The 24,959-nt window shown below is 40.2% G+C and overlaps 1 protein-coding gene across 1 annotated transcript in view; it reads right to left on the bottom strand.

The window, feature by feature from the left end:
• Positions 1 to 24,440, bottom strand: part of PPTC7 (protein phosphatase targeting COQ7) — a 37,603-nt gene extending 13,163 nt beyond the window's left edge. The window contains exons 1-2 of the mRNA XM_044244289.1: positions 24,076 to 24,440; positions 557 to 736 (exon numbers count right to left, since the gene is read on the bottom strand). Coding sequence (XP_044100224.1) covers positions 557 to 736; positions 24,076 to 24,298 — 403 coding nt within the window. The 5' untranslated portion in view covers positions 24,299 to 24,440. The remainder of the gene's footprint in view (positions 1 to 556; positions 737 to 24,075) is intronic.
• Between the last annotated feature and the right edge of the window lie 519 nt (positions 24,441 to 24,959).

Here is a 24,959-nt window from a genome sequence, read left to right as displayed (position 1 = left end):
AACACAAGCTGTGGGGAGGAGCAGAAAGAGAGAAGCAAACTCTCCACTGAACAGGAAGCCCGACACGGGGCTCAATCCCAGGACCCTGAGATCATGACCTGAACAGAAGACAGATGCTTAACTGACTGAGCCACTAGCACCCCAAGCTGTTCCTTTTTAAAATGCATTCTTCTACAGTAAGTGGACTTTTAGGTTGTTCTCAGTTTTCTGCTATTATAAGCAATGTTACCATGAACATTCTTATACCTATCTCTTAATATACAGATGTGCAAGAGTTTCTCTAAGGTGTAGACCCAGAAGTGGAATTGCTAGGGCATACTACCTTTTTACATTTAACTTTATTCCATAATTCCAAACTGTTTTCCAAAATGGCCATACCTATTTATATTCCCTCGGAGCAGTAGTATATATTCTGATGAGCTCATAGCTTCTCTATCAAACTCTGCTGAGTAAAGAAGTTCAGAAAAAAAGCTGGGCTGCTAAGTGGTTTTCTTAGTTTTTTTGTTAACCATCTCCTGCGCTTCTTTACTGAGGGAAACACAGTATATCTACTTACCAAGCAAAGGTACTTTATTTTGCAGCAACTCACAGTAGCTTGTGGTGAGGATTCCGATGGGATTACTTGGGACGAACCGTCCTTCTTTTACTAACCGTTCACACGTCCGCATTAAAGTCCCTGAGAACTGGGATGGATCAACTCCATAGTCTCTCCACCCTCCTACACCATCTGCAACCCCTAAAAACAAAACAGAACAAAAATTACATTGAAAGAGTATTCTTACCAACTTCTTAAATTCTTATCCCTGTCTCCTCTTAACAGTTCATTTTATTACAGACTAGTACATACATCTACCCTGAAATTCAGAATGAAAAGTGTTGAAATTTAACTACACACTAATACTCTTATTCCCCATTTTCTTCTTTGAATCTCATCTTTCATATATTGATAAATAAATACGTGAGCTACCACAGGGTGGCATTGCCTACTAGCCAAGAGTTCAATTTCAGCAGGATTATCATCTTTGTGTGTAAGTATTTATATTACTCATCTTTGTTCTATAAGAATGAAAATTGGTTTTTTAAAAATGTGCTGAAACTAGTGATAATACAACAGAGCCAAAGCTGGCAATCATTCAGAATATCAAAAACAGCAAACTCTAACTTCAAATTTTGGTCAGTAACTGTGAAATAAAGAAAGAAAATTAAGAACATACATCATCCTCTTTCCTCCTCCCTCAGAGACAACCACTATCCTTTCTGTACAGGCCTATACTGTCTAATACACAGCCACTACCGAACTTGATGACTGAGCCTTTGAAATGGTGCTGATTCAAATTAGTAAGTCCTCAAAGAATAAAATACACACTGGATTTCAAAAACTTAGTATAAAATATTTTGGATGGAATGTGCTAAAGATTAAAATTATTTTTACCTGTTTATTTTTAACTAATGCAAATACTAGGAAATTTAAAATGACATGTGTGATTCATACTATATTTCTATTGAACAGCAATGATACAGAGATTTTCATGGGTCCCTAGAGCTGTTGATGAGTTCAGAGTCCCTACAAGACTCCTTCATCAAGAGGAAACTAGTGTTCAAAAAAGTCAGTAAGAGGGGCGCCTCAGTGGCTCAGTGGTTAAACCTCTGCCTTCGGCTCAGCTCATGATCTCAGGGTCCTGGGATGGAGCCCTGCATGGGGCTCTCTGCTCAGTGGGGAGCCTGCTTCCCCCACTCCCGGCTTGCCTCTCTGTCCACTTGTGATCTCTGTCTGTCAAATAAATAAATAAAATCTTAAAAAAAAAAAGTCAGTAAGACATCAAAGTCAAAATCATACTATATCCTATTCAACTCCTTGCAAAACACTAAGCTAATTGTTCAAATTAAAATCAATTTCTGTTTACCAAATTCTAACAAACTGAGGGAGGGGCTCCTGGCTGGCTCAGTCAGTTGGGCAGCTGCCTTCGGCTCAGGTCATGATCCCAGGGTCCTGGAATCGAGTCCCACATCAGGCTCCCTGCTCCATGGGGAGCCTACTCCTCCCTCTCCTTCTGCCTGCTGCTCTGCCTGCTTGTAGGCTCTCTCTCTTTCAAATAAACAAAATCCTTAAAAAAAAAAAAAAACAAAACTGAGGGAACTAAAAGATCCTATATATATATGTGTGTGTGTATATATATATGTAATATTAAGGATTTAAGTGACTATATATGAACCTTTCTGGAAGGATCTGTAAGAAGTATTAATGGTAGTTTTAGAAATAAGAGACGCAAGTGATCTGTGGACAAACGGAGATTTTAGCTTTTTCCCTCATACTGTTCTATAGTTTGAAATCTAATTTTATAATGATCATGTATTGATTTCATAATAAAAATATTTAGGGATTTTATCATTTTTAAGGCTTGCTGAGCATTAAACATCCTCCCTACACATATATTTGCATTTTTTATATGTTCAACTTTCATACACATTTTATTCAATTTTTTTCACACACATTTTAAAGAACCTATATGATACAAAAATAGGAAAATGCCTATATAATGCATCCCAGAAAAAAACTGGCTTAACATGAAAGGAACACATGAAACATGTTTTCTGGTGATGGCATTTCTCAGCAGAAATGGAATATATTCTGAAAAACATGAGAGAACATAATGGGCAGAGAGTATAAAGAAGGTGACAGACAACATCACTGTTGGGGCAGCAACTTTCCCTACCTTTTGTGGCCAACCAGTAAGCAAAATTTCATTATGGGGCAGTTCCAAATCAGTTGATTAAATGATATGATGTCTGGGGACACCTGGGTGGCACAGTTGGTTAAGTACCCCACTCTCGGTTTCAGCTCTGGTCATGATCGGAGGGTCGTGAAATTGAGCCCTGAGTGGGGCTCTGTGCTCAACGTGAAGTCTGTTTTAAACTTTTTCTCCCTCTCCCTCTGCAAGAAACCCCTCACCAGGCACTTGCACTCTCGCTCTAAAATAAATAAATCCAGGAGCACCTGGGTGGCTCAGTGGGGTAAAGCCCCTGCCTTCAACTCAGGTCATGATCCCAGAGTCCTGGGATCGAGCCCCACATTGGATTCTCTCTCTGCTCGGCGGGGAGCCGGTTTCCCTTCCTCTCTCTCTGCCTGCCTCTCTGCCTACTTGTGATCTCTCTGTCAAATAAATAAATAAAATCTTTAAAAATAAATAAATAAAAATAAATAAAATAAAATAAATAAATCTTTTAAAAAAATGATATGATGCGGGGCGCCTGGGTGGCTTAGTGGGTTAAAGCCTCTGCTTTCGGCTCAGGTCGTGGTCCCGGGGTCCTGGGATCAAGTCCCGCGTTGGGCTTTCTGCTTGGCGGGGAGCCTGCTTCCCTTCCTCTCTCTCTGCCTGCCTCTCTGCCTGTTTGTGATCTCTGTCAAATAAATGAATAAAATCTTTAAAAAAAAATGATATGATGCCTGGGATTTATTGCAAAATAGGGGGGAGGAGTGATGGAGGAGTGGATAAAACAAGATTGGCCATGAATGGAATTGAAGTGGAATGAGACGTGCTACATATTTGAAATTTGCCATTACACAAAGTTTAAACAGAACTAATAATAATAAGAAAGAAAGAAGATTCTTCTGCTGGCTGTGTGGAGAGCAAGAGCAGAAAAATGGGACGAGTCAGGAGTCTATCTTAGTAGCTTGGTCATGAAATGGTGGCAGTACAGTCAGAATGCAGGGATTTGAGATCCAGTGAAACAGAAGGACTTACTGGTATACTGGACAGGGGTGTAGCAGTGGTGGGGAGAGAGAAGTGTAAGGAATGACTAAGGTCTACCCTACCAGGAAGAAGCATTAGTTTTTTCTGTTTTTCAAGCAGTTTTGAGGATATCTGGAAATTCTTAAGAGAATTTAAGGTAGTTTAATAGGAGGTTCTTTACCCCTTTCATTAGGGGTAAGAGCTCACCATTATTTATTTTATTTTTTAAAGATTTAATTTTTAAGTAATTTCTACACCCAATGTGGGGCTTGAACTCACAATCAAGAGCCTCATGCCCCACCAACTGAGCCAGCCAAGCAACTTGTCCTCACCATTATTTTAAATGCAACAATTTGTGTTAAAATACAGAATGCAATTATAAACCTTGCAATTCCATCTGATGAATCATTCATTCTTTCCAAATTACTGACTGCTTGAGAAAAGAATTTCTCTTTAACCAGTGTCTGATCTAAGAGCCACAATTAATTTTAAATACAAAGTGGTTTTATCTACAAATGCCCTTCACAAGAAAACCATTAAAATCTGAGATAACGTTGAGAGTTGATCCTGGCACTCACTAAATAATCTGTCAGCAGGTTAGAGAGTCTGACCTGACACAGCCCTTCAACATTAATCAGATTTCTCCCAGAATAGAGTGCAACCTTTCAAGCACCTGTTTGCTTTTCTAATGGAAAAAGATACCATGCAAAGCTCCACTGGTGAAATCTCTTTAGGGAAAAAAGGAGATTCAAAAAGCATATAAAGTGTTCAATAAAGCTGTGGGGTAAAAAGGCCTTAGTATACATAAATAATTTACTTACAAAGAACAAGTTATGTAAGAGGAAGAGTCATATTTGGGATTAGAATCAGGCTAAAACCAGAATAACCTACCACAGGTACATTTGAAACCTAGTTTAATTCATATTGGTTATTTCTACAAGGAAATGAGTATTTCCTCTCATGAACAAGCAAAAACTTCCATCCACAAAGGGAGAACACCTTTTAAACAGTGGAATTAATCCAGATACAAAGAGAAATTTCACTCAGAATACATTTCAAAGGGAAAGAAAACAACTGTTAAAGGAGCGATTGCTTAAGATACCAAAGATACGAAACAGCAAAGAATCAGAACATCTCTAAGAGCAAATGGAGGGTAGAGTAAATATTAGGAAATAGAGAACTGAGGGAGACACATCCTGCCTATGAGAAGCTCGCCTTCTACTGGGCAAAGACTACTCACTCGTGCAGGAACTAGACAAACAGCTCCCAGAAATGCTGCTATGGGAGGTGGGGGGTTAAGAGCAAATGGTTAATGCTCATGGGGCATTGTGGGAATGGAGCAAGCTTTTGCTTAGGAAATAGCATTCACATTAGGCCCTGCAAGGTAAGTCCGATTTCCACAGGCAAGGGAGAATAGTAACAGGAAACAAGTGGAGGGCAATTAGGTGTGCCTGGGGGTTTGGGTTAAGTGCTGAGAAGCTGAAAAATGCAGGACAGGAGCTGAAGCTGTGGAGGGCCGAGATTTGTTATCCAAGAACTTAATTTTTTTTTAAGATTTTATTTATTTATTTGACAGACAGAGACCACAAGTAGGCAGAGAGGCAGCCAGAGAGAGAGAGGGGGAAGCAGGCTCCCCGCTAAGCAGAGAGCCCGATGCGGGACTTGATCCCAGAACCCTGAGATCATGACCTGAACTGAAGGCAGAGGCTTTAGCCCACTGAGCCATCCAGGCGCCCCCAAGAACTTAATTAAAAAAAAAAAAAAAAAGATTTACTTATTTTAGAGAAAGAGAGCATAAACAGGGTAGGGGCAGAGGGAGAGGGAAATCCTCAAACCGACTCCCTGCTGAGCATGTGAACCCAATTGTGGGGGACTCAATCCCAGGACCCTGAGATCATGACCTGAGCCAAAACCAAGAGTCTGAAGCTCAACCGACTGAGCCACCCAGGTGCCCCTACAATCTGTACTTTGAAAATCCTGATAGCAATGGAGAGAATGGGCTGGGAAGAGGTTGGAGGTCAGGCATCAGCTGCAAAATTTTAGGTTAGAGGTAAGAAGAAAAATAAAATAATCACTGGAAATACAAAGGAATGAATACAGAAAGACACCTGGACTTGATATCAATGTATTTTATATCAGTAGATTTCTGGACTTCAGGAATGAGTACTGATTAGATGATTCCCCAATTGGGAAAGGGCTGGAAATGCCTTTGGAAGACATTTAATTCTGTCTCGCGGTATGCGGAGTTTTAGGTGCCAGGAGGGCATTTTTAGGGAAATGTTCTACATGAAGTCAGGAACTATGAGTCTGCAACTGGGAAGGCAATCGGGGCCACCAAATCTTTGACAAAGATCAGGAACTGAAACCACTGGGGTAGACGACATGGTCAAAGAAAGCACAGACAGTAATAAATTCAAGTGGGGATTTTAGGAATGAGAATTCCTGGCCAAAGAGCTCACTTGTGAAATGCACCTTACTCTAGACATCAAATTACAATCACAAATATGATAGCTGATTAAGTTCAAGGAGTATCCAGTTTGGCAGAATGACAGAATAGAGATGAAAAGAGGTGAAGCTGAAAAGGTAGGCTGAGTTTATAACTGGGAAGTCTTTGAATGCCAAGAGTTTATACTGAATATAGAAGTTATTTCCTTTAACTCACTGTAATCATCTTATGTCTCCATTAATGGCATTCTGTCAGCATACCTTTAGCTTAAGTGTTTCCTTTGACCCCAAAATCCAATTAAAACCGTTATTAGATTAAGATAATGGTTACATATCTGAAATAGCCAAGCAGAAGGCTGAAAGGAGACTATAGAGTGCAGATAATTCCTTTATGTACTATTTGCATGGAAATACCAGTTTTGTGAAGTCAGAGATAATCAATTAGAAAATACATAATTATAATTTTTCACAGAATATTTTGGTTAAGCTTCCCAGAGACTGTTTTTCTAAAGTGAAGACTTAAGAGAAAAGGAGAAAGGGTAATTCTGATGTTTCTCATCATTTAAGTCTTATCTTTTTATTAAAAAATTCTTAAAGGAATACCAATTTTCATTTTTCTAACACATTTTTGTCTTTGCTTTAGTTATAAACATCTAAAAACAAAATTTTACTGTACTTTAAAAATCATTCAACTTTTTATTAAACTGAGAATTTTAATTAATACCTTTGTTCTATGCCAAAAAGTGAAGGAAAATAGATTCGGTAAGCTGAAATTGTGGAACCTTAAAAATCCCAATTTTCCAATTATTTATGGTCACCTAACTGTGTAGCTGCAAAAGGCTCACCCTGAAAAAGACTTTGAACAAGCCCGTTTCTCTCTAGCACTGTCCTCCATTATTAGCCATGGGCATGAAGTTGCTATTCTTCTTAAGCCCTTCTACTACAATCATCTTCAGACTGACATGCAATTAGTTACAAAGCAAACATTTTCCACAAAATAGTGATGCCTAGAGAATAAATACTAACTTTCAATTTTAATGTAGGTATCAGTGAAAAAAATGGCAATTTTATTTTATCCAAAGAAAGACTGGCAGAATTTCAAATATTAAATAGTACCCAAAGGTAAGAGCTTTATTTCTTGCATCTTTGATGATCTCGAGGCATTTAACATTGAGCCTCACACTCTAATAAAGTAAGACAGCTCTACAGGGTTTGTTTTTCCATTAGCAAAACATCTATCTACTAGGATGGGTACTTGATAGTGAACTGAAATTCCAGAAGAGAAACTGAGTAAGAATCTGGCTCGATCACAAGAGTTGAATAAGGAGGGATAATGATATCTGGTTTTACATTTTCTGCAGCAAGCAGTCATCTAATGAGGCACTGGTGAGGTGGTATTTATTGCAGTACGATAGCCAGCTTCTTTTCAGATGAAGAGGTCCTTCTTCAAATACTATAATCTAGTATTCTCGGAGCCAAACTCTTTGTCTAGAGACATCACAACATGAAGCATTATAACTAAAGAAAAGTGAGATCAGAGTATAAGCTTAATATCTATCAAACAGAACAGATCATATTTGTATCAACATTGCTGAAGCCTCAACTATTTGGGCATTAAGAACACTCCCCTGTGATTCAGGACTGTGAAATGTTGTATCTGCAAATAATTATCCCAAAGGGAACAAAAAGGATTACTGGAAAAAAAAAATTCAACAGTTGAGTTATTCAGAAAAGTACAATTTGCTTTGACTAACAGTCCTTTCAGTTCTCTAGAGGTGAAATTATATAGATTATGATGTTCTTCCTGCTTTAACAAGCAAGTGATATATTCCCATTGCAAAAAGTTTCCCCAAAGCAACCACTTTGCATTAATCACAACGAAACCTGCTTCTTCTGATTCTCCAGAGACCAAGTCTACGTCAAGAACTCAAGATCTCTAAGCAGAACAGATAACTCCAAAGCTGAGGCAACGAAGCTGAAAGAATGAAAAGGAAGAAAGGTTCAATCCCATAATAAAATGTGCTAAAGTGGAACCTATAAGCAAAACTCAAATTCTGCCAAAGAAATGAAACTGTTTGAGGCAGTTAAAACTCCAATAAGGACCCCAACGCAGGAATAAATGGTCCATTTTATGTTTTAGAATTCCAAACAAAATAGCTATTCCTTTCCAGTTTAGTAAACACAAAATTACTTCATAATTAATCAAATTAAAATGTACACACACACACACATATTCATACCTACTGCCCAGAATACTTCATTATCTAGAGAAAGTAACTTCCAGACTATTCTGGGCAGCTACCTTGCCTTAAAAAAGCAGTGAAAGGGTGCATGGGTGGCTCAGTGGGTTAAGCCAATGCCTTCGGCTCAGGTCATGATCTCAGGGTCCCGGGACGGAGTCCCACATCGGGCTCTCTGCTCGGCAGGGAGCCTGCTTCCCTCTCTTTTTCTCTGCCTGCCTCTCTGTATACTTGTGATCTCTGTCTGTCAAATAAATAAATAAAATCTTTAAAAAAAAAAAAGCAGTGAAAAATGCTGGAAAGAGGTTAAGGAAATGACAGTGTGAAGGCAAAGAAACTCAAGAAACTCAGTAAAACTTCTTTTTTTTTTTTAAGATTTTATTTTATTTTAGAGAGAGGAGTATTTTAGAGCAGGGGGAGGAGTTGAGAGGGGGAGAGGGAAAGAATCCCAAACAGACTCCAAGCTAAGCACGGAGCCCAATGCAGGGCTCAAACTCACGACCCCAAGGTCATGACCTGAACTAAAACCAAGAGTCAGATGCTTAACTGACTGAGCCACCCAGGTGCCCCTAAAGCTAACCTTTTTAAAATAAAATGTTCTTCCTTTAACTTTAGCTCTTCTGTTTAAATACCAAACATTTAATGTGGAACATTTGGCTCAATGTGGCCTGGGGACCTTGGGTATCTTACAGACTTGGGTAGGAATCACTACCTTCTCACCACACAAACTGAAGAGTTAAAGGTGAAGTCACAGAAAAGGTAATTTCACTCCTTTATGAGCTGCAACATATGTTTCCCAAATGCTAAATGCAGTTAGCAATGCTTTCGGAATAGAAAAAAGCAACAGGCAAATCACAGGCTCACACTTAGAGTGAACTATGGACAGTATGGGCAGGGCTCTTACAGTGTTATTGAATTAAGGGCTTCTATTAAAGCTGAGACTCCTGTTAGTTTCTAGATATTAGAAAATGTTATGTAACACCTAATAATTTGTCATTTAAATAAGAAAATAGCAGCAATTAAAGTCTAGCTATTTGATGTGTGCTTACTTGTACTGGCCTTTTAAGCTAAGAATTTTTCCTTCGGTTTATAATTTATAAGATTAGATCTAGAATTCTGGTCTTAGAGGTTAACCTAATGTTTATGACAATTAAGCTATATACCCTTGATCTAACCCCAAAGAGGTTACTATTTACCTCCCTGGTTTTCTCACCCCTCTATAAAAGTAAGAGCTGGCCTTTACTGAAATACTACCCTCTGGGAGAGGTCAAGAGTCACATGTAGCTCTGGCACAAACACTCTTTTATAAAAAAATGAGAACATAATTTCTGTGAATAACCCTGCCAAGTGGAGAACTGTCCCTAATTTCTAAACACTAATTCATTTTTTTTCCTACATGCTGTTTAATTAAGTAATGATCTTTGGATGACAGGACCAGTAACTGTTTTTCTTCTTTTTTATTTTCCGCATCTTCCAATAGTGAGTATGTATATTACCATTATGGGAGGGATTAAAAAAACTATATAAATCCAGTTAGGAAAAAAAAATCCAGTTAGAGCTACATTTTACACTTACATACAATATTAAAGTTACTCAACACTTTTTTACTGAAAAATTTTTTAAAAAATATTTTTATTGAAAGGTTTATTGAACTTTTTCTATATACATGACACTGTACTGAAAAGCAGCTAAAGGAATTTACATATAACTAAAGATTTCCTCCCCATAGAGCTTAAAATCAAATTGTAGTGACTATGGCAGGGGAGAGGGGTTTGGAGAGGTTTATGGTAAATGGTTCTAACAAAACAAACATGCACCAATAAAAACTAAAGCAAGAAGACCAGATTACATCTGGCTAAAGGAATCAGGAATAACATTCATGGAGAAAAGAAGTGGCTGATCGAGCCCTGAAGGATGAAACCATGAGTCATGAGGGAGGAAGTTGAGGATAGAGGCAATTTGGTCAGTTCCTGAAGATTCTGACTAATACGGATAAAGTGCGGTAATAAAGATGAGGTTAGAGCTCTAAGAGCAGAGAAACCTGACCTCCAGGTAAATGCCTATTACATTCCTCCAGGAACCTCTGACCAGCAATCAGCCCAAAACGACATATACTGCAGGAATTCAGGCATAAAGGTGGTCCCCAGAAAGAAAGGGCTGGCCTAAAGCCACCCAAGTCCCCGTGGTCCACTGAACTAGTTCAACTGAGGTCTTTATTTGCTTTAATGAAGGGGCTTTGCTCAACTGTTAGCCTAGGAATAGCTAATATCAAAGTACTATTCAGACTCAGTAAAGATCACTTCAGTAAAACAAAGTTTTAAATGATCATTTGACTTGAAAAGCAGTGTATACACACGAGGCAAGGGCACAGGCTTTGGAGTCAGATTTGGGTTCAAACTGCAGCTCCAGGATTAGAGTTAAGTATACCAAAGGTGACCTTGGGTAGCTCTCTGAGGCTTAGTATCTTCACCTGTAAGTGGGTATAATAATGGAAATCACAAGGCTGATGTGAGGAACAGGGATAATGTGTTAAAGAAAACCTGCCACAATGCTCAGTTCCCAGTCAACATGCAATAAGAGAGTTATGCCTCTCTTTAAGATTAAATAACAGCACAGAGAATAGTATGGCCTGTAGTAATCAGAAAAAACAATCTTTGATTAGGTGTTTGTAGTCTACAAACACTGTTCTGTGGTCACAACCAAAAGATAATTCCCACTCACAGATAATGTATAAAAGATGAGTGGTCCATTCAGTTTTTCCCATCAGACATCCACCACCATTCAATATCTCATTAAACATTTAACAGTAAGTAAGAAACAAACTTATGTCTCTAAAAAATACATAAGGAAAAACAGATCCACCTGCACTTTGAAGAAATTAGTTTTCTTTTTTCCAGAAATGGCTCTGAAATAATCTTATTTAACAAATCTCTTTTTTTTAATAAACAAATCTCTTTAAAAAAAATTATTTCTTAATTGCCTGTTGCCTGCTAGGTGCCAGGGTTCTGACTTAGATATTCTTTATTTTAAATGGAAAATCTTTTAATAACTAGTGATACATAAATTAGCCTAAACTACTTCCTTAGATAATTACAATAATTACAGAACCTCTATCACAACTTTCCTATCTCCTTTCCCCTTCTCTATATTGTGACTCCTCTTCAGGGCTGAGTCTCTTTCCATTGCTAACCAACCATCTTTTTCATCTCTGGAGGCGGGTCTAGTACATGGTACCAAAGTTCTCAATTCTTGCACACAGAGATTACCCAAGCACCACCTCCTGAGTCAGTTTGTTCAGTATGGGCCTGGATCTTCTAGCAAAGGATCAAAACCAAATTGCAGAGGTGATCCTAATGAGAATCACTGCAGAACTCAGTAAAGACCAGCTGGACTTAACCATTACATGAGCCAGATGATTCCATCTCCGAAATGCATGTTTTTCCATTCCCAATCCTGTTTTTCCATTCCCAAAGTTGATCCTTCTCTTGCATATCCTAACCTGATTAATGGCAGCCAACCACCCACACCCGTAGGCTAGAAACTTAAGGGGCTTCCAGATGCAAAATCTCAAAAACCAACTTCAAATTCTCTTTTCTCTTTCACCCTCTTCGTCTAATTATCACGAAGTCCTATTGATTCTGTAATATTTCTGAAGCCCAACTACTCTGAACTGCCCTAGTTAAAGCCTTTTCTAGCTCAGACTATTTCAGTAGCTTCCTAACTGGTCTTTTGCTTTCCTATTCTCCCATTACACTCTGTATCGTTTTCTTTTCTTTCTTTCTTTTTTGCTTTTTATAAGATTACTGTGTCCATATTACTCTTGTCAAATACCTTCCACGAATATACACTTTTCTACTTTTATATGTAAAAACATCCTGGGTGGGGGGAGGAGGAGCGGGGCACGCCCGAGAGGCTCATTTGGTTAAACATCTGCCTTCGCTCAAGTCATGATCCTAGTATCCTGGGATCAAGCCCCATATTGGGCTCTCTGCTTATCAGGAAGCCTGCTTCACTCTCTCTCCCTCTGCCTGCTGCTCCCTGTGCTTGTACTCTCTGTCAAATAAATAAAATCTTTAAAAAATATTCTCTGGGGGCGCCTGGGTGGCTCAGTGGTTTAAGCCTCTGCCTTCAGCTCAGGTCATGATCTCAGGGTCCTGGGATCGAGCCCCACATTGGGCTCTCTGCTCAGCGGGGAGCCTGCTTCCCCCCTCACTCTCTGCCTGCCTCTCTGCCTACTTGTGATCTCTCTCTGTCAAATAAATAAATAAAAATATTAAAAAAAAATATTCTCTGGAAGGATACACAAGAAACTGATAACATTAGTTCCTTCCGGGAGAGGAACCTGCAGCTAGAAGTCAAGAGTGAGAGACTTCACTCTGCACCCTTTTAAATTTAGAATATACCTTTTGAATTTTGTACCATTTCAATGTGATGCCTCTTCCAAAGCTACCAAAGCAAACCCAAAACAAAAGCAAAAACATCTTCTATAGCTTCCTAACAACAACAACAACAACAACAAAAACCCCAAAACTGAAACCTGGTTATTTAACATGGTAATTGTGACCTTCAACAGCCTGGTCTCAACCAATTTTCTAACAATTCTCAACCGTCCTCCCAAAGCCACCTGGTCAGCCCAAACTACTCTTTAGCCATAAAGCAGCTGTAGTTCGAAGAATCTTAATCTTTTCTATCTGCTGATCCCTCAACCTGGAGAGATTGACCATTCTTCTCACTTGCCTCAATTACTGAAAAACCTATCCATTAAGACCTGACTCCATGCTTCCACAACACCTGATGTGTGTGTATTCTTCGTACTGTTCTGTGGCCTTCCCTGCCAGACTTCAGAGCTGAAGTCTCTTATTCTTGGTCTTCTTCATAGCACCCATCAGGGACTTACAGGAAACAACCAGTAAACAATGAATTCAGTTGACTGTACTGAAAAGTTAGAATACCAACTTCCATCTGAAGTGTACAAACTTCCATCCGAGAACTCCAAAACGAGAATGCATCCAGTGTTTCAACCTAGAGTTGCACGAGATGGTGTGCCCTGGGTTGGAGCTAGCTACAGGATGCTCCTCTCACAGAACATGTAAGAAAGTTTGATGGAAAGAACCCTGAAAAAAGAGTCAGTGGATGACACCACTCCCAGCTTACTTTGCCACTAACTGGTTGTAAGACACTGGCCAAATGACTTCTCCAAGCTTTAGTTTTGTCACCTGTGAACTAAGGGGCAGGAGGACAAATTCTCCCAAGAGTTCCTTTTTCTAAGATCTAAGATTCTGGGATTCTAAGTCATATGGCAAGGTTCCCTGTTTTAGAAACTATAAAATAAAGGTTAATATATAGCTATGCTTTATCTTTCACACACAACATTACATTTATTACATGACCTAGTTTTAAAGGAAAGACTCCATTTTAGCCTTCCCAAATTTTCCTTTCTCCTTATTACACCAACACATGCATGTTTTCAGAGAAGTTTCAATAATGATTCAAAGAGTAAAAATACTGCCCCATATCCTTCTACTTTGGTTCTAACCACCTAAAAAGATGGAGAATATGCTTCTTCTTTAAGTCTAACTAACTAAAGTCTAATAAACTAAGCCTAACTAACAAAGTCCAGCCAACCATTTTTCAATTTGAAATTCTGATAAAAGAATAAAAGGTAGTTATGGATTAGCATTAATTTACTTCACTGTATTCAGATGATTTGTAAATAAATACACGTACATGGAATGTATTCACAAAACACACTTTGTTATCCAAAGACTACTGACTGTTCAGTGAATTTAGTATACAAGAACAAAAAAAAGCAATGATAAGATCAAGGTTGTTGCTCAAGAACCAAGAGAAGTGAATTCCTTTTTTTTTTTTTTTTGAAGATTTATTTATTTGACAGAGAGAGAGAGAGAGAGAGAGAAATCACAAGTAGGCAGAGGGGCTGGCAGAGAGAGATGGAAGCAGACTCCTTGCTGAGCAAAGAGCCCGATGCCGGACTTTGCACCCCGAGAAGTGAATTTTTTTTTTTTTTTTTTTTTTTAGAGAGAGAGAGAGAGAGATCACAAGTAGGCAGAGAGGCAGGCAGGGAGAGAGGGGGAGAAAGCAGGCTCCCTGTTGAGCAGAGAGCTGATGCGGGGCTCTATCCCAGGACCCTGGAATCATGACCTGAGCTGAAGGCAGAGGTTTGACCCACTGAGCCACCCAGGTGCCCCGAGAAGTAAATTCTTAAAAACAGTGTGTGCATGGGTGCCTGGGTGGCTCAGTGGGTTAAGCATCTGCTTTCAGCTCAGGTCATGATCCCAGGGTCCTAGGATTGAGCCCCTCATCAATCAGGCTCTTTGCTCAGTGGGGAGCCTGCTTCTCCCTCTGCCTGCCACTCCCCCTGCTTGTGCTGTCAAATAAATACATAAAATCTTAAAAAAAAATGTATGCATAAGACATCCTCGTCTAGACTTCATTTCATAGCAACACTGATGACCATATTACCAATCAGTGGTTAACTTAGAGGCCATGAACAGTTTTCTACCTCTTATGCAAATAGCTCACATCTATATTCTTATCCAAAAGTGCTATATCCAAACATTGATATGAAAACAGAAGCACTTTTTGTTTCATTCAGCACAGCTAATCTTTTTCATCTACATCAAATGACAGCATAGACTAATTCTGATAAGCCAAAAAACTTCCTGGATGATAGCATCCTTGAAAGGTCAAAATGTACAGTCAAAGCAGCACACATACACACACACAAAGAAATTCCCTTTCTTTTCAAAATAGTCTGTTAATGAGTAAAAGAAAAACCGGTACAAAAATGTGTTGGAATTGGCCTGAGTCAAAATAATACTGGGTCTTTCAACAGAAAGCACTCTTTGTAGTAAGTCACTTTTGTAGTCTCTGGCAAAGTTTTTGCAGTCATTTTGTAGTCCGTGGGATTCATACCAACAATCCAATCAATTCTAGAACTATTCACCAAACTTATTCACCACAAAAACAACTATTTAAGAACCTGGTAAATGTATAAAGTTGTTAAATGTGACAGACTCAAGATCAACAATAAGCTTTTGATGACAGCGATTTCATAACAACTGGAAGGTATAAATTAGCATAATCCTTCTGGAGAGATCCATGCTAATAGTCATATCAGAGGCCTTGCAAATGTTCACAGCCTTTGACTCAAGAACTCTTAGAGGAATTTATTCTAAGGAAGTTTCAGGTGCAGAGATACTCATTCACTCTAATGTTACTCAAAACAAAAAAACTGGAAATTGGGGCGCCTGGCTGGCCCAGTAGGTAAAGCATGTGTTTTGTTTTGTTTTTGTTTTTTTTAAAGATTTTATTTATTTACTTGAGAGAGAGAGAGAGACAGAGAGCATAAGAGGGTAGAAGGTCAGAGATAGAAGCAGACTCCCTGCTGAGCTGGGAGCCTGATGCAGGACATGATCCCGGAACTCCAGGATGATGACCCCAGCAAAGACAGTTGTTTACCCAACTGAGCCATCCAGGTGCCCAAGCATGCAGTTCTTGATCTTGGGGTTGTGAGTTCAAGCTCCACACTGGGTGTAGAGATTAGTTAAATAAGTAAGACTTTAAAAAAATAAATAAAGGGTGGCTCAGTCGGTTAAGCCGCTGCCTTCAGTTCAGGTCATGCTCCCGGGGTCCTGGAATTGAGCCCCACATTGGGCTCCTTGCTCAGCAGGGAGCCTGCTTCTCTCTGCCTCTGCCTGCCAAACTGCCTGGTTGTGTGTGCTCTCTCTCGCTCACAAATAAATAAATAAATAAAATCTTTTAAATAAACAAGTAAATAAATAAATCTTAAAAAGAAAAAGAAAACTGGAAATAATCTGAATAACTAAAAACAGAGAACTGGTTATTAAACAAATCATGGGTTATATGTGCAGAAAAATACTATGCAGTTATGCATGGAAATATGCTCAGTTTACATTAAATAAAAATAACACTACAGAGCAGAATATATATATTAACTCAACTTTATTTAATAGTATGTATACATGCAATTCTATATACACAAAAGCTGAAGGAAACCACACTGACTAGAGCTCAGTTATGAGTTACAGGTGTTTTATACTGCGCTTTTCTGAAAATGTGTTATTTTTACAACCAAAAAACAAAAGTATTTACTTAAAACACTAGACACACAAGCAGGAAACTTAGGTCCAAGTTCCAGCTATGATACTAACTATACTGACTTTATTGATGAGTCAACTTTATACATAAGGAAACAGATGCAAATTAAGTGGAGATAAGTAAGCAACTATTCATAGTTAAAAGATTAAACAATGTAAAACACAAAACACACTGTTAAATCTAAATCACTATATATAAAGCACTGATAAGATGAATCATATTTTAGGTCAAGATGCTGAATAAATGCTCAGGAAAAAGAGTGAAGCACTTTCACACTTTAAGGAAAAGTTTTATACACCCACCTCTCAATCCACCCAAAATTCTATTCAGGATCTTATTCAAAAGAACTGAGCATCTTTTATCCTCAAAATTTTAAACTAAACTGAACAAGCTATGCCACTCGCCAAATCAAGTTTAGATGATTAAGTATGTGTTTTCAGTCCAATGCCCTCTGCAGTGAGTCAGTTTTTGCAAAAAGTCTTGATTTATGATGCAATTCTATAAAATTGTGTGTATTTGTTTAACAGGAAACAAATGATTTTAGCTCTCAAGGAGATTGAAAACTACTGTATTTTTAAAAATATTTGACAACTCCTGAACAAAACAGATCACTAAATTTTATTACTAATGACAAAAATTAGGATTCAGTACTTTGTTATTATTTTACTATTTTATTATTTATTATTTTACTATTATTTATTATTTATTTACTTGAGAGAGAGAGATAGAGAGAGAGCCACTTCTTAAAATGAGACCAAGAGTTAACACTGATTTTGAAAGACAAACTCACAAGGTACACTGTTTTCAACTAACTAGAACTTCTTGTTTGAAAAGTCAGATTTCTTCAGGAAGGAAATACTAATGTTAACTTACTTTTCTAAAGCATTTTTCCGAAAATTCTGAACCTGAAGTCCCAAGTAAGGCCTCTCTAAAAGGCACAGGGACCTACATAAAATGCATTTGACATTTAGCTTGAACTTGACATAAGCGTCTACTCAAAGAACATGGTTGTAAGTCAAATAATGCGAGTCAAATAAAGTGAGTATAATGCTTCTTGAGTCACACTTGAGTACAAACTCCATTTGGATACTGTTGCAGCTATTCAAGTTTTGGTATTGCCCAGTTTCATAAGGTGGTGCTAAAGTTCAGGGAAGAGCTTCCTCTGATCCAATCCCTCCCCGCCCCGCCCCCAAAAAACCCCACTACAACCAACTAAAGCGTGTCTCTTACCTCCTGCTACAATTTAAAACCTTTTAACAAAAAAGTATTTTTGAAAAAGTATAAACAGTTATGCTTTCAAAGTTCAATTCCTTGCTCTACAAAAAATTCATTCAAAATTCTTTAAAAAGATTAACACACTGAGAGAAGCTGAAAATTAGGGAAATTTAAAACTAAGCTCGAGAATTTCTAAAGACTAAAAAAAGGAAAACAAGTTTTAACAGTTTAACAAATGAGGAAATGACTTTAAAAATATTGTGCCTTATAATAGCCTCTGAAAAGTACAATATATCTGTATAGCAAAATGAGAAAAATATCAGGAAGCAAGAGTTCAAAAACCAAACAGCAAAATTCCTCTAACCATCAACCTTGTAATCTTATTTATTACACAATAACAGAACACTCAGAAAAGTCGGACAGCAACTAGTCAAATTTGTGGCTTTTTCTTTCTTTTTTTGGGGGGGGTAGTGGCTTCTTAAGCTTTGCTGTTTCTATGAGACCTAGAAAACTCTTTCACTGAACCCACAACCCTCCATTTCCTTGAATAGTCCACAGTTTTCTCTTGAAAGCACATAGATTATGAAATTAGGCATAGTTAAAGTACTGAATAGGGACACCTGGGTGGCTCAGTAGGTTAAATGTCTGCCTTCAGCTCAGGTCATGATCCCAGGTCTGTGGATGAGTCAAGCATCAAGACTCTCGCTCAGTGGGGAGGCTGCTTCTCCTCCTCCCTCTGCCTGCTACTCCCACTGCTTGTGCTTGCTCACTAATGGTGCTCTCTCTTTCTCTGACAAAATCTTTAAGAAAGTAAAAAAAAAAAATTTAAAAAAAAAATTAAGTACTGGGCACTGGGCGCCTGGGTGGCTCAGTTGTTAAACGTCTGCCTTCCACTCCGGTCATGATCCAGCATCCAAGCCCCACATCGCGTTCCCTGCTCTGCGGGAAGCCTGCTTCTCCCTCTGCCGCTTCCCCTGCTTGTATTTCCTCTCTGTCTCTCTCTCTCTGTGTCAAATAAATAAAATCTTTAAAAATAATAATAATAACAAAGTACTGATTAATCTTAGAACTTACATTTGATTGTTACCTTTAAAAAATATTTTCCTTGCTCGATTATAAGTATATAAAAATAATTATATAAAAAACAGCTATATTCCTCATAAAGTAAGACCCAACAATTCCATTTTTGGGTATATATCCAAGAGAATGAAAAACATATGTTCCACCAAACCCTGTACATGGATATGTCATAACAGCACTATTCCAACAGCTAAAAGTACCTGCGGAAACAACCCAATGTCCGTTCATAGATGAATGGATAAAAAACATGGTATATCCTTACAATTGGAATATTATTCAGCCATAAAAAGGAGCAAAGCACTGAGACAAACTACAATGTGGGTCGACCTTGAAATATATTAAGTGAAAAAAGCCAGATACAAAAGACCACATTTTATATGATTCCATTTATATGAAATGTCCATAACAGGCAAATCTCTAGTCAGCCTATACTTTCTGTTGCCAGGGGTTGAGGGAGGGAAGACTGAGAGTGACTGCTAGTGCATAGGGGTTTCTTCTGAGGTGGTGAATATGTTCTGGAACTAGTCAGTAGCGGTGGCTGGACAACCCTGTGAACGTACTAAATGCCACCATTTTTTTTTTTTTTTTTACTTTAAAAGCTAAACGTAACGTTCTGACAGATGAATTCTGTGTTTCAATTTTTTTTTTTTCTTGTATCTCAATTTTTAAAAATTCAACCAGGGTCATGTCTGCTGTCAAGAGGTAAATCAGGCTAAAATTTGACTTTCAGAAAATTATGACTATATAAAAATGAAACTAGTTTCCTGACACAGCTTAAAATCTAGCTGAGGGAAATTCCAAAGATGACTTCTTCAAAGGCTTAAATTAGCACACATAAACTCTCCCCCAATGTGACTACTTTGTTATTAAAAGGATAATTCACTTTCAGCTACTGAGGTTCTACCAAATATATTAAAATTATCATGACTGTTGGAAAACAAAATTCTAACTAATCTACTCACTTCCTAAATAAACTTTTAATCCTTATATTGTTCACATAATTCTTATACCTTAAGACAACTACTTTTAAGACTAGCATTACTCACAAAAACACTTCAAAAATCCTGGCCAGGGGCGCCTGGATGCCTCAGTGGGTTAAAGCCTCTGCCTTCAGCTCAGGTCATGATCCCAGGTCCTAAGATCGAGCCCTGCATCGGGCTCCCTGCTCAGCAGGGAGCCTGCTTCCTCCTCTCTCTCTGCCTGCCTCTCTGCCTACCTGTGATCTCTGTTTGTCAAATAAATAAATAAATAAAATCTTTAAAAAAAAAAAAAAAAAAGAAATGCTTTAAAAACAAAAACAAAAACAAAAACAAAAACCTGGCCACAATCAAAATCATATCCAAAGGCTAGAATATGAAATTGTTTTCATTTCTTTTTAAGGTTTCAAGTTAAATCAAGCTTCAATAAACACCGGCAGTTTTATAAGTACTACTTTACAACTCTACTCCGAGGGCAGATTTTACATGGCATAGATCATGCTGCCATTTCTTAAAGTGGTTTCAGTAAACTGTGGTTTAGCATGCGGAGGAACTTTTGTTGCATTTTAATTATGAGTCACTGTGTGAACACAGAAGTTGTAAATATACACACACACACCCTCAAGCAAGAAAAGCAGTAGAAGGACAAACTATACCTGAAAAGACTGGTTTTGAATTCACCCATGTTATCAGGAAAACTTAACTAGTGAAGCTACAGAAAGTGGACTGTACGTAATGGGCACTCTTGGTGCTGGTCCTAGTTCGGCCATACTAGTGGAATAACCTTAGCAAAATCATTTGACCCTCTATAGGCCTCCATTTCCTCACTGGCGTCCAGGGCTTCTAAGTCTTAAAACTCTCACCAGTCTTTGATTCTGCTGTTAAGCAGCTTAGAGCTGTGGGAGGCCTAGCAATTACACACTAGGCGGCTCTCATATTTTTGTGTACTTAGGCGTCCATGCCATATAGAGTAATGAGAGAACTCGGGATTAGCCAGAATGAAGAGGAAAAAAAGAAAAGTGCACATAGCTCCTGATGGTATTGGTTTACTCCAGTTGGACCTAATAAAGAGAAAGCACCTTTGCCAGTTTCCCAGGGGATAGGAGTGGTTCCTATGTCTCACCACACCCACTATAGTCGGTTTTTCCTAAAAGAAATCCAGTGGGGATGCTACCAAAATGCTGTAAAGCACCAAGTACTTTTAGTCACTGTATACTAATAGAACAGATCAATTCTAAATTAAAGAAATAAAACAGCTTTCTCTTTCTCAGAAAAAAGAAATAAACAGCTTTTATTCCAAACATTCAAGGAATTGTAGATGAGCACAGTGAGTTGTACATATATTTAGCAACAAACACAATGTTAACCCAAAGAAAATGAATTCTCTGTAGAACTAGGAGGTTCAAAGCACTGAGGATCAACATAACATTATTCAACATAGTCCTTTAATGCTTTTCAGTTTACAACTCCAGCTTCCGGAGGAAAAGCTTCACTAAGGACTTGCTGAGATGCTTCACCTCTTTCATACCAAGAAATAATCAGATCTACCTGTGATGGGGTAGTGTCAATATAACAGAAGTCACTACCACACAAACTGGTTTATAGAAGCCGAAGTTCAAATAAGGCCTACTCAAAAGTTGTTTCAGGTGGACCCCAAGATGACTTTCTGGAAGAGCTCCTCCAAAACAGGACAGTCCTAGAGAACCTGTCTCCCCTGATTTGTACATCAAACACACATACACACATTCTCCCTTTCTCTCTCTCAAAATAAATCTTTGTCAAATATGGCCAAAGACCAACCCTAGGTCACCTAAGCAATACCTACCTGTCTGGTTACGTCTGGCAGTATTCCTTTCGGAGGGGTTACAGAGCTGTGGTTCCTAATCTGGTCCCTGTGGAGGGACCACTAAGTGGTACACAGATGGATTTTGCGGGCGGGGGTGGGGGGTAGGGGTGTCAGTGAAGTTCCTGAATGCCTATGCAAAATTTTGTCTCTGTGCACATTTTTCTGGGGAGAGAGCCCTTGGGCAGTCAAAACTCCTGAGGCTGTGAACCAAGGAAAGTTAAGAACCACTGGTTTGGCGCCAGATATAAAAGAGGAGAAATACACTGAAGGTACCCATGTGAATACAATAGTAAGTAATGCCTGTTATTTGAGGTGCAAAATAACAAAGGGTGAGGTTTTTTCACACAAGAAAATATGATACGATGGTCAGAAGTCCCTAAGGGTCAGTCCACTCCCTTCATCCTCTAGTCTAGATGGGGAAAATGAGCTGAGAGGCTCTTGCCCAAAACCACGTATCATAGAGACAGGTTGACAAAGCTGAGAACCAGGTTTGGCAGGGTTTCTGCCAAGATGGTAGGTTTATACTTTTTTCAAAATGGGTTTGACCAAAATTCCCCATATCCTTATAAATACCCTACTTTATTAGAAGGTAGCCTTCAAAAAATTTAAAATCAAGCTTAAGCATAGGGATTGGACTCATTAAAATGTCCCCAAATCATTAATCAAATAGCTAATCTTTCACAAAAGCAGCACACAGATTTGTAAGGGGGAACGTTAGTGGCTCATTATCACCTATTCTGTTGCACTGACTCCAATTTTGAAAAAGCAGCATAGGTCACAAGCTCATTAAATGAAGCTTCTAAATGTAATGGGAAAAGACAGCTATTGACAGCCTCTTTAAAAAGATACTAAGTCAGGGTCAAGAAGACTTCAAAGTGAATTTGTATGATTTCTATGTACAAACTCCTTCTGAATCCTACTGAACTCCTACTGAATCCTTCCCTACCCAACATCCAGAGTGTTGCCTAGGGCGCCTGGGTGACCGCTGCCTTCGGCTCCGGTCATGATCTCAGGGTCCTGGGATGGAGTCCTGCATCGGGCTCTCTGCTCGGCGGGGAGCCTGCTTCCTCCTCTCTCTCTCTGCCTGCCTCTCTGCCCACTTGTGATCTCTCTCTGTCAAATAAATAAATAAAATCTTAAAAAAAAAAAAAAGAGTGTTGCCTAAACACTAAATGATTTTTTCAACACAGCTAATGGGGTCATTCATAAACTGAGAACATTTCCAGTAACCATGTTCACAAACACTACATGTAGTAGAAACAAAGATAATAGGCAGTTATTCTGAAATCAAATTAAAAAATAATTATTGTCATAAAAAGTTACAGGACCATTTGTTCCAATGCCAAACTGTGCCTCAGCATATGAAATTTAAAGCAGTCAAAAATTCAACCTCACCTGAGAAGTGCAACTGAAGTGACATTTGAACCCAAGTTCAATGACAGCATGCCCTTCAATTTCAAAGGAAGTGCTTTACTCATTAAAAGAGATTTAATGGCATATGCTTCTAAGGCATACACACAGTCTCCAGAGACATGCATTATGATAAACTTTCTGACTGCTTGTGAATTATATTTAGCCCTTTCTATAAGCTCATACGCAAGTCTCCCAGCCAAAGGTGTAACTAACTGGCATAGGCCTCTGGAAGCACCTGTGGCCTGAAAATGCTTTAACCAATTCTCAAGGTTTTCTTTGCGGCAGTTTGAAGAAGGTTCGACCATTCTATTTTGGGTCAAGGAGACTCCCTTCCATCCCAAGTGACCTCAAGTGGGCCAGAGCAGTTTGGGAGAATGCACTGCGAGTGCTTTTTCACCAGGCCATCGCCTGCGAGACTCCGAAAAAGGATGGAGATCTGGTCCCCATCGAGGCAGCGAAAGAATGCGGCTGGGCTGTCTGGGGCTCACGACAGTCAGTCCGCTCTGGATCCCGCAGCCTGTGGTCAGGCTGTGGCGTCAGGAGCACGCGAAGAATCAGATCTCCGAGGCACGCAGAGGGAGGAGGCGGGGAGGGAACAAGAGCGAGGTTAGGTGTCTGCAGGTGTCTCCGGGGGGAGGGACGAGGTCGTCGGGACCGGCACAGCCGAGTGACTAACAGTGCGGTTTTGGACTCGGACAAACTGGTCACATTGTCAGGCTGTGTGACCTTGAGCACAAAGCTCGACCGCTCTGCGGCTCAGTTTCCTCATCTCTAAAATGGGGGTTGTTGCAACGGAAAACGCACCTTGGAGCGCTTGGCACGGCGCCTGGCACATAGTAAGCGCTCCCTCCCTACAGCTACTACTGGCTCTCGGGCTCCTCTCACCGCCGGGAGGAACTGGGGAAAAACTGGGGAAGCCCCGAGCAGGGGAGTCCCCAGGAGGCGGATCCGGGGCTAGGGCGGGGGGACCCGGGCCGGGGACTCACCGAGCACATCTGCCGAGCGGTGCCGGGCCACGAAGCACGCGTCGTCCCCGTAGCACGCGCCCTTCTTGAGAAGGCCCTTGCGGAAGTCTTTGCCGAAGCCGCAGCCGGCCGTCACCAGCCCGTAGTCACCGCCACCGCCGCCACCGGCCCTGGGGTCGGTCTGCGAGAGGCCGCCGAGCACGGCGCGGGCCACCAGCCGCCCGTACGAGAGGACCGAGAACATCGCCGCCGCCGCCCCCCCGAGGAGGCGGGGGGCCCGGGGAGCAGGAGGACGCGGAGGCCCGGAGCCGGCTCGCTCCTCAGCCGCAGCAGCGCCGCCGCCGGGGCGCTCCTCAGGGCGGCGCAGAGTCGCCGCCGCCGCCCTTGCCCGACGCGCGGGGCCTCGCACACGCTCCGCCGCGCGCACCGGAGCCAGAGCGAGGTCAGAGCCGGCGGCTCCTCCACCTCAGCCCAAGTGGGGTCCCGGCTGCAGCCACCGCTGCCGCCGCCATCTTCCGCTCCACTAGCGTGTTCCGGGCCGCGCCGGCAGCACCGCCCCCTCCATGGCCACGCCTGTGGCCCCGCCCACAGTTCGCGGCTCAGGACCAAGCCACGCCCCCTCAGGCTCGTTGCCTTATATAGTCTCCGAGGTCGAGCGTGCGCAGAGGGTGTGGACGCAATTTCGCCTGGGAGTTGTAGTCTCTTTACTTCACGGCTTAGCATCCAGAACCTGGGAGGTTTCCCCGCACACGGAACCTATTTAAGTTATTGAAAATCACAGATGGGCTGTTTGAAAGTTTCCTCACTGTTTTAGCCATATATTTTAAAGGCTATTGTTTTAAATAAGCCCACCATCCCTTCAAAGAAAAACCCAAAAGAAACCAAGGTCAGGGGGCGCCTGGGTG

Source organism: Neovison vison, chromosome 3 (genome assembly GCF_020171115.1).
Source record: "Neovison vison isolate M4711 chromosome 3, ASM_NN_V1, whole genome shotgun sequence".
Lineage (NCBI taxonomy): Eukaryota > Metazoa > Chordata > Mammalia > Carnivora > Mustelidae > Neogale > Neogale vison.
This window is presented reverse-complemented; position numbering and strand designations above follow the sequence as displayed.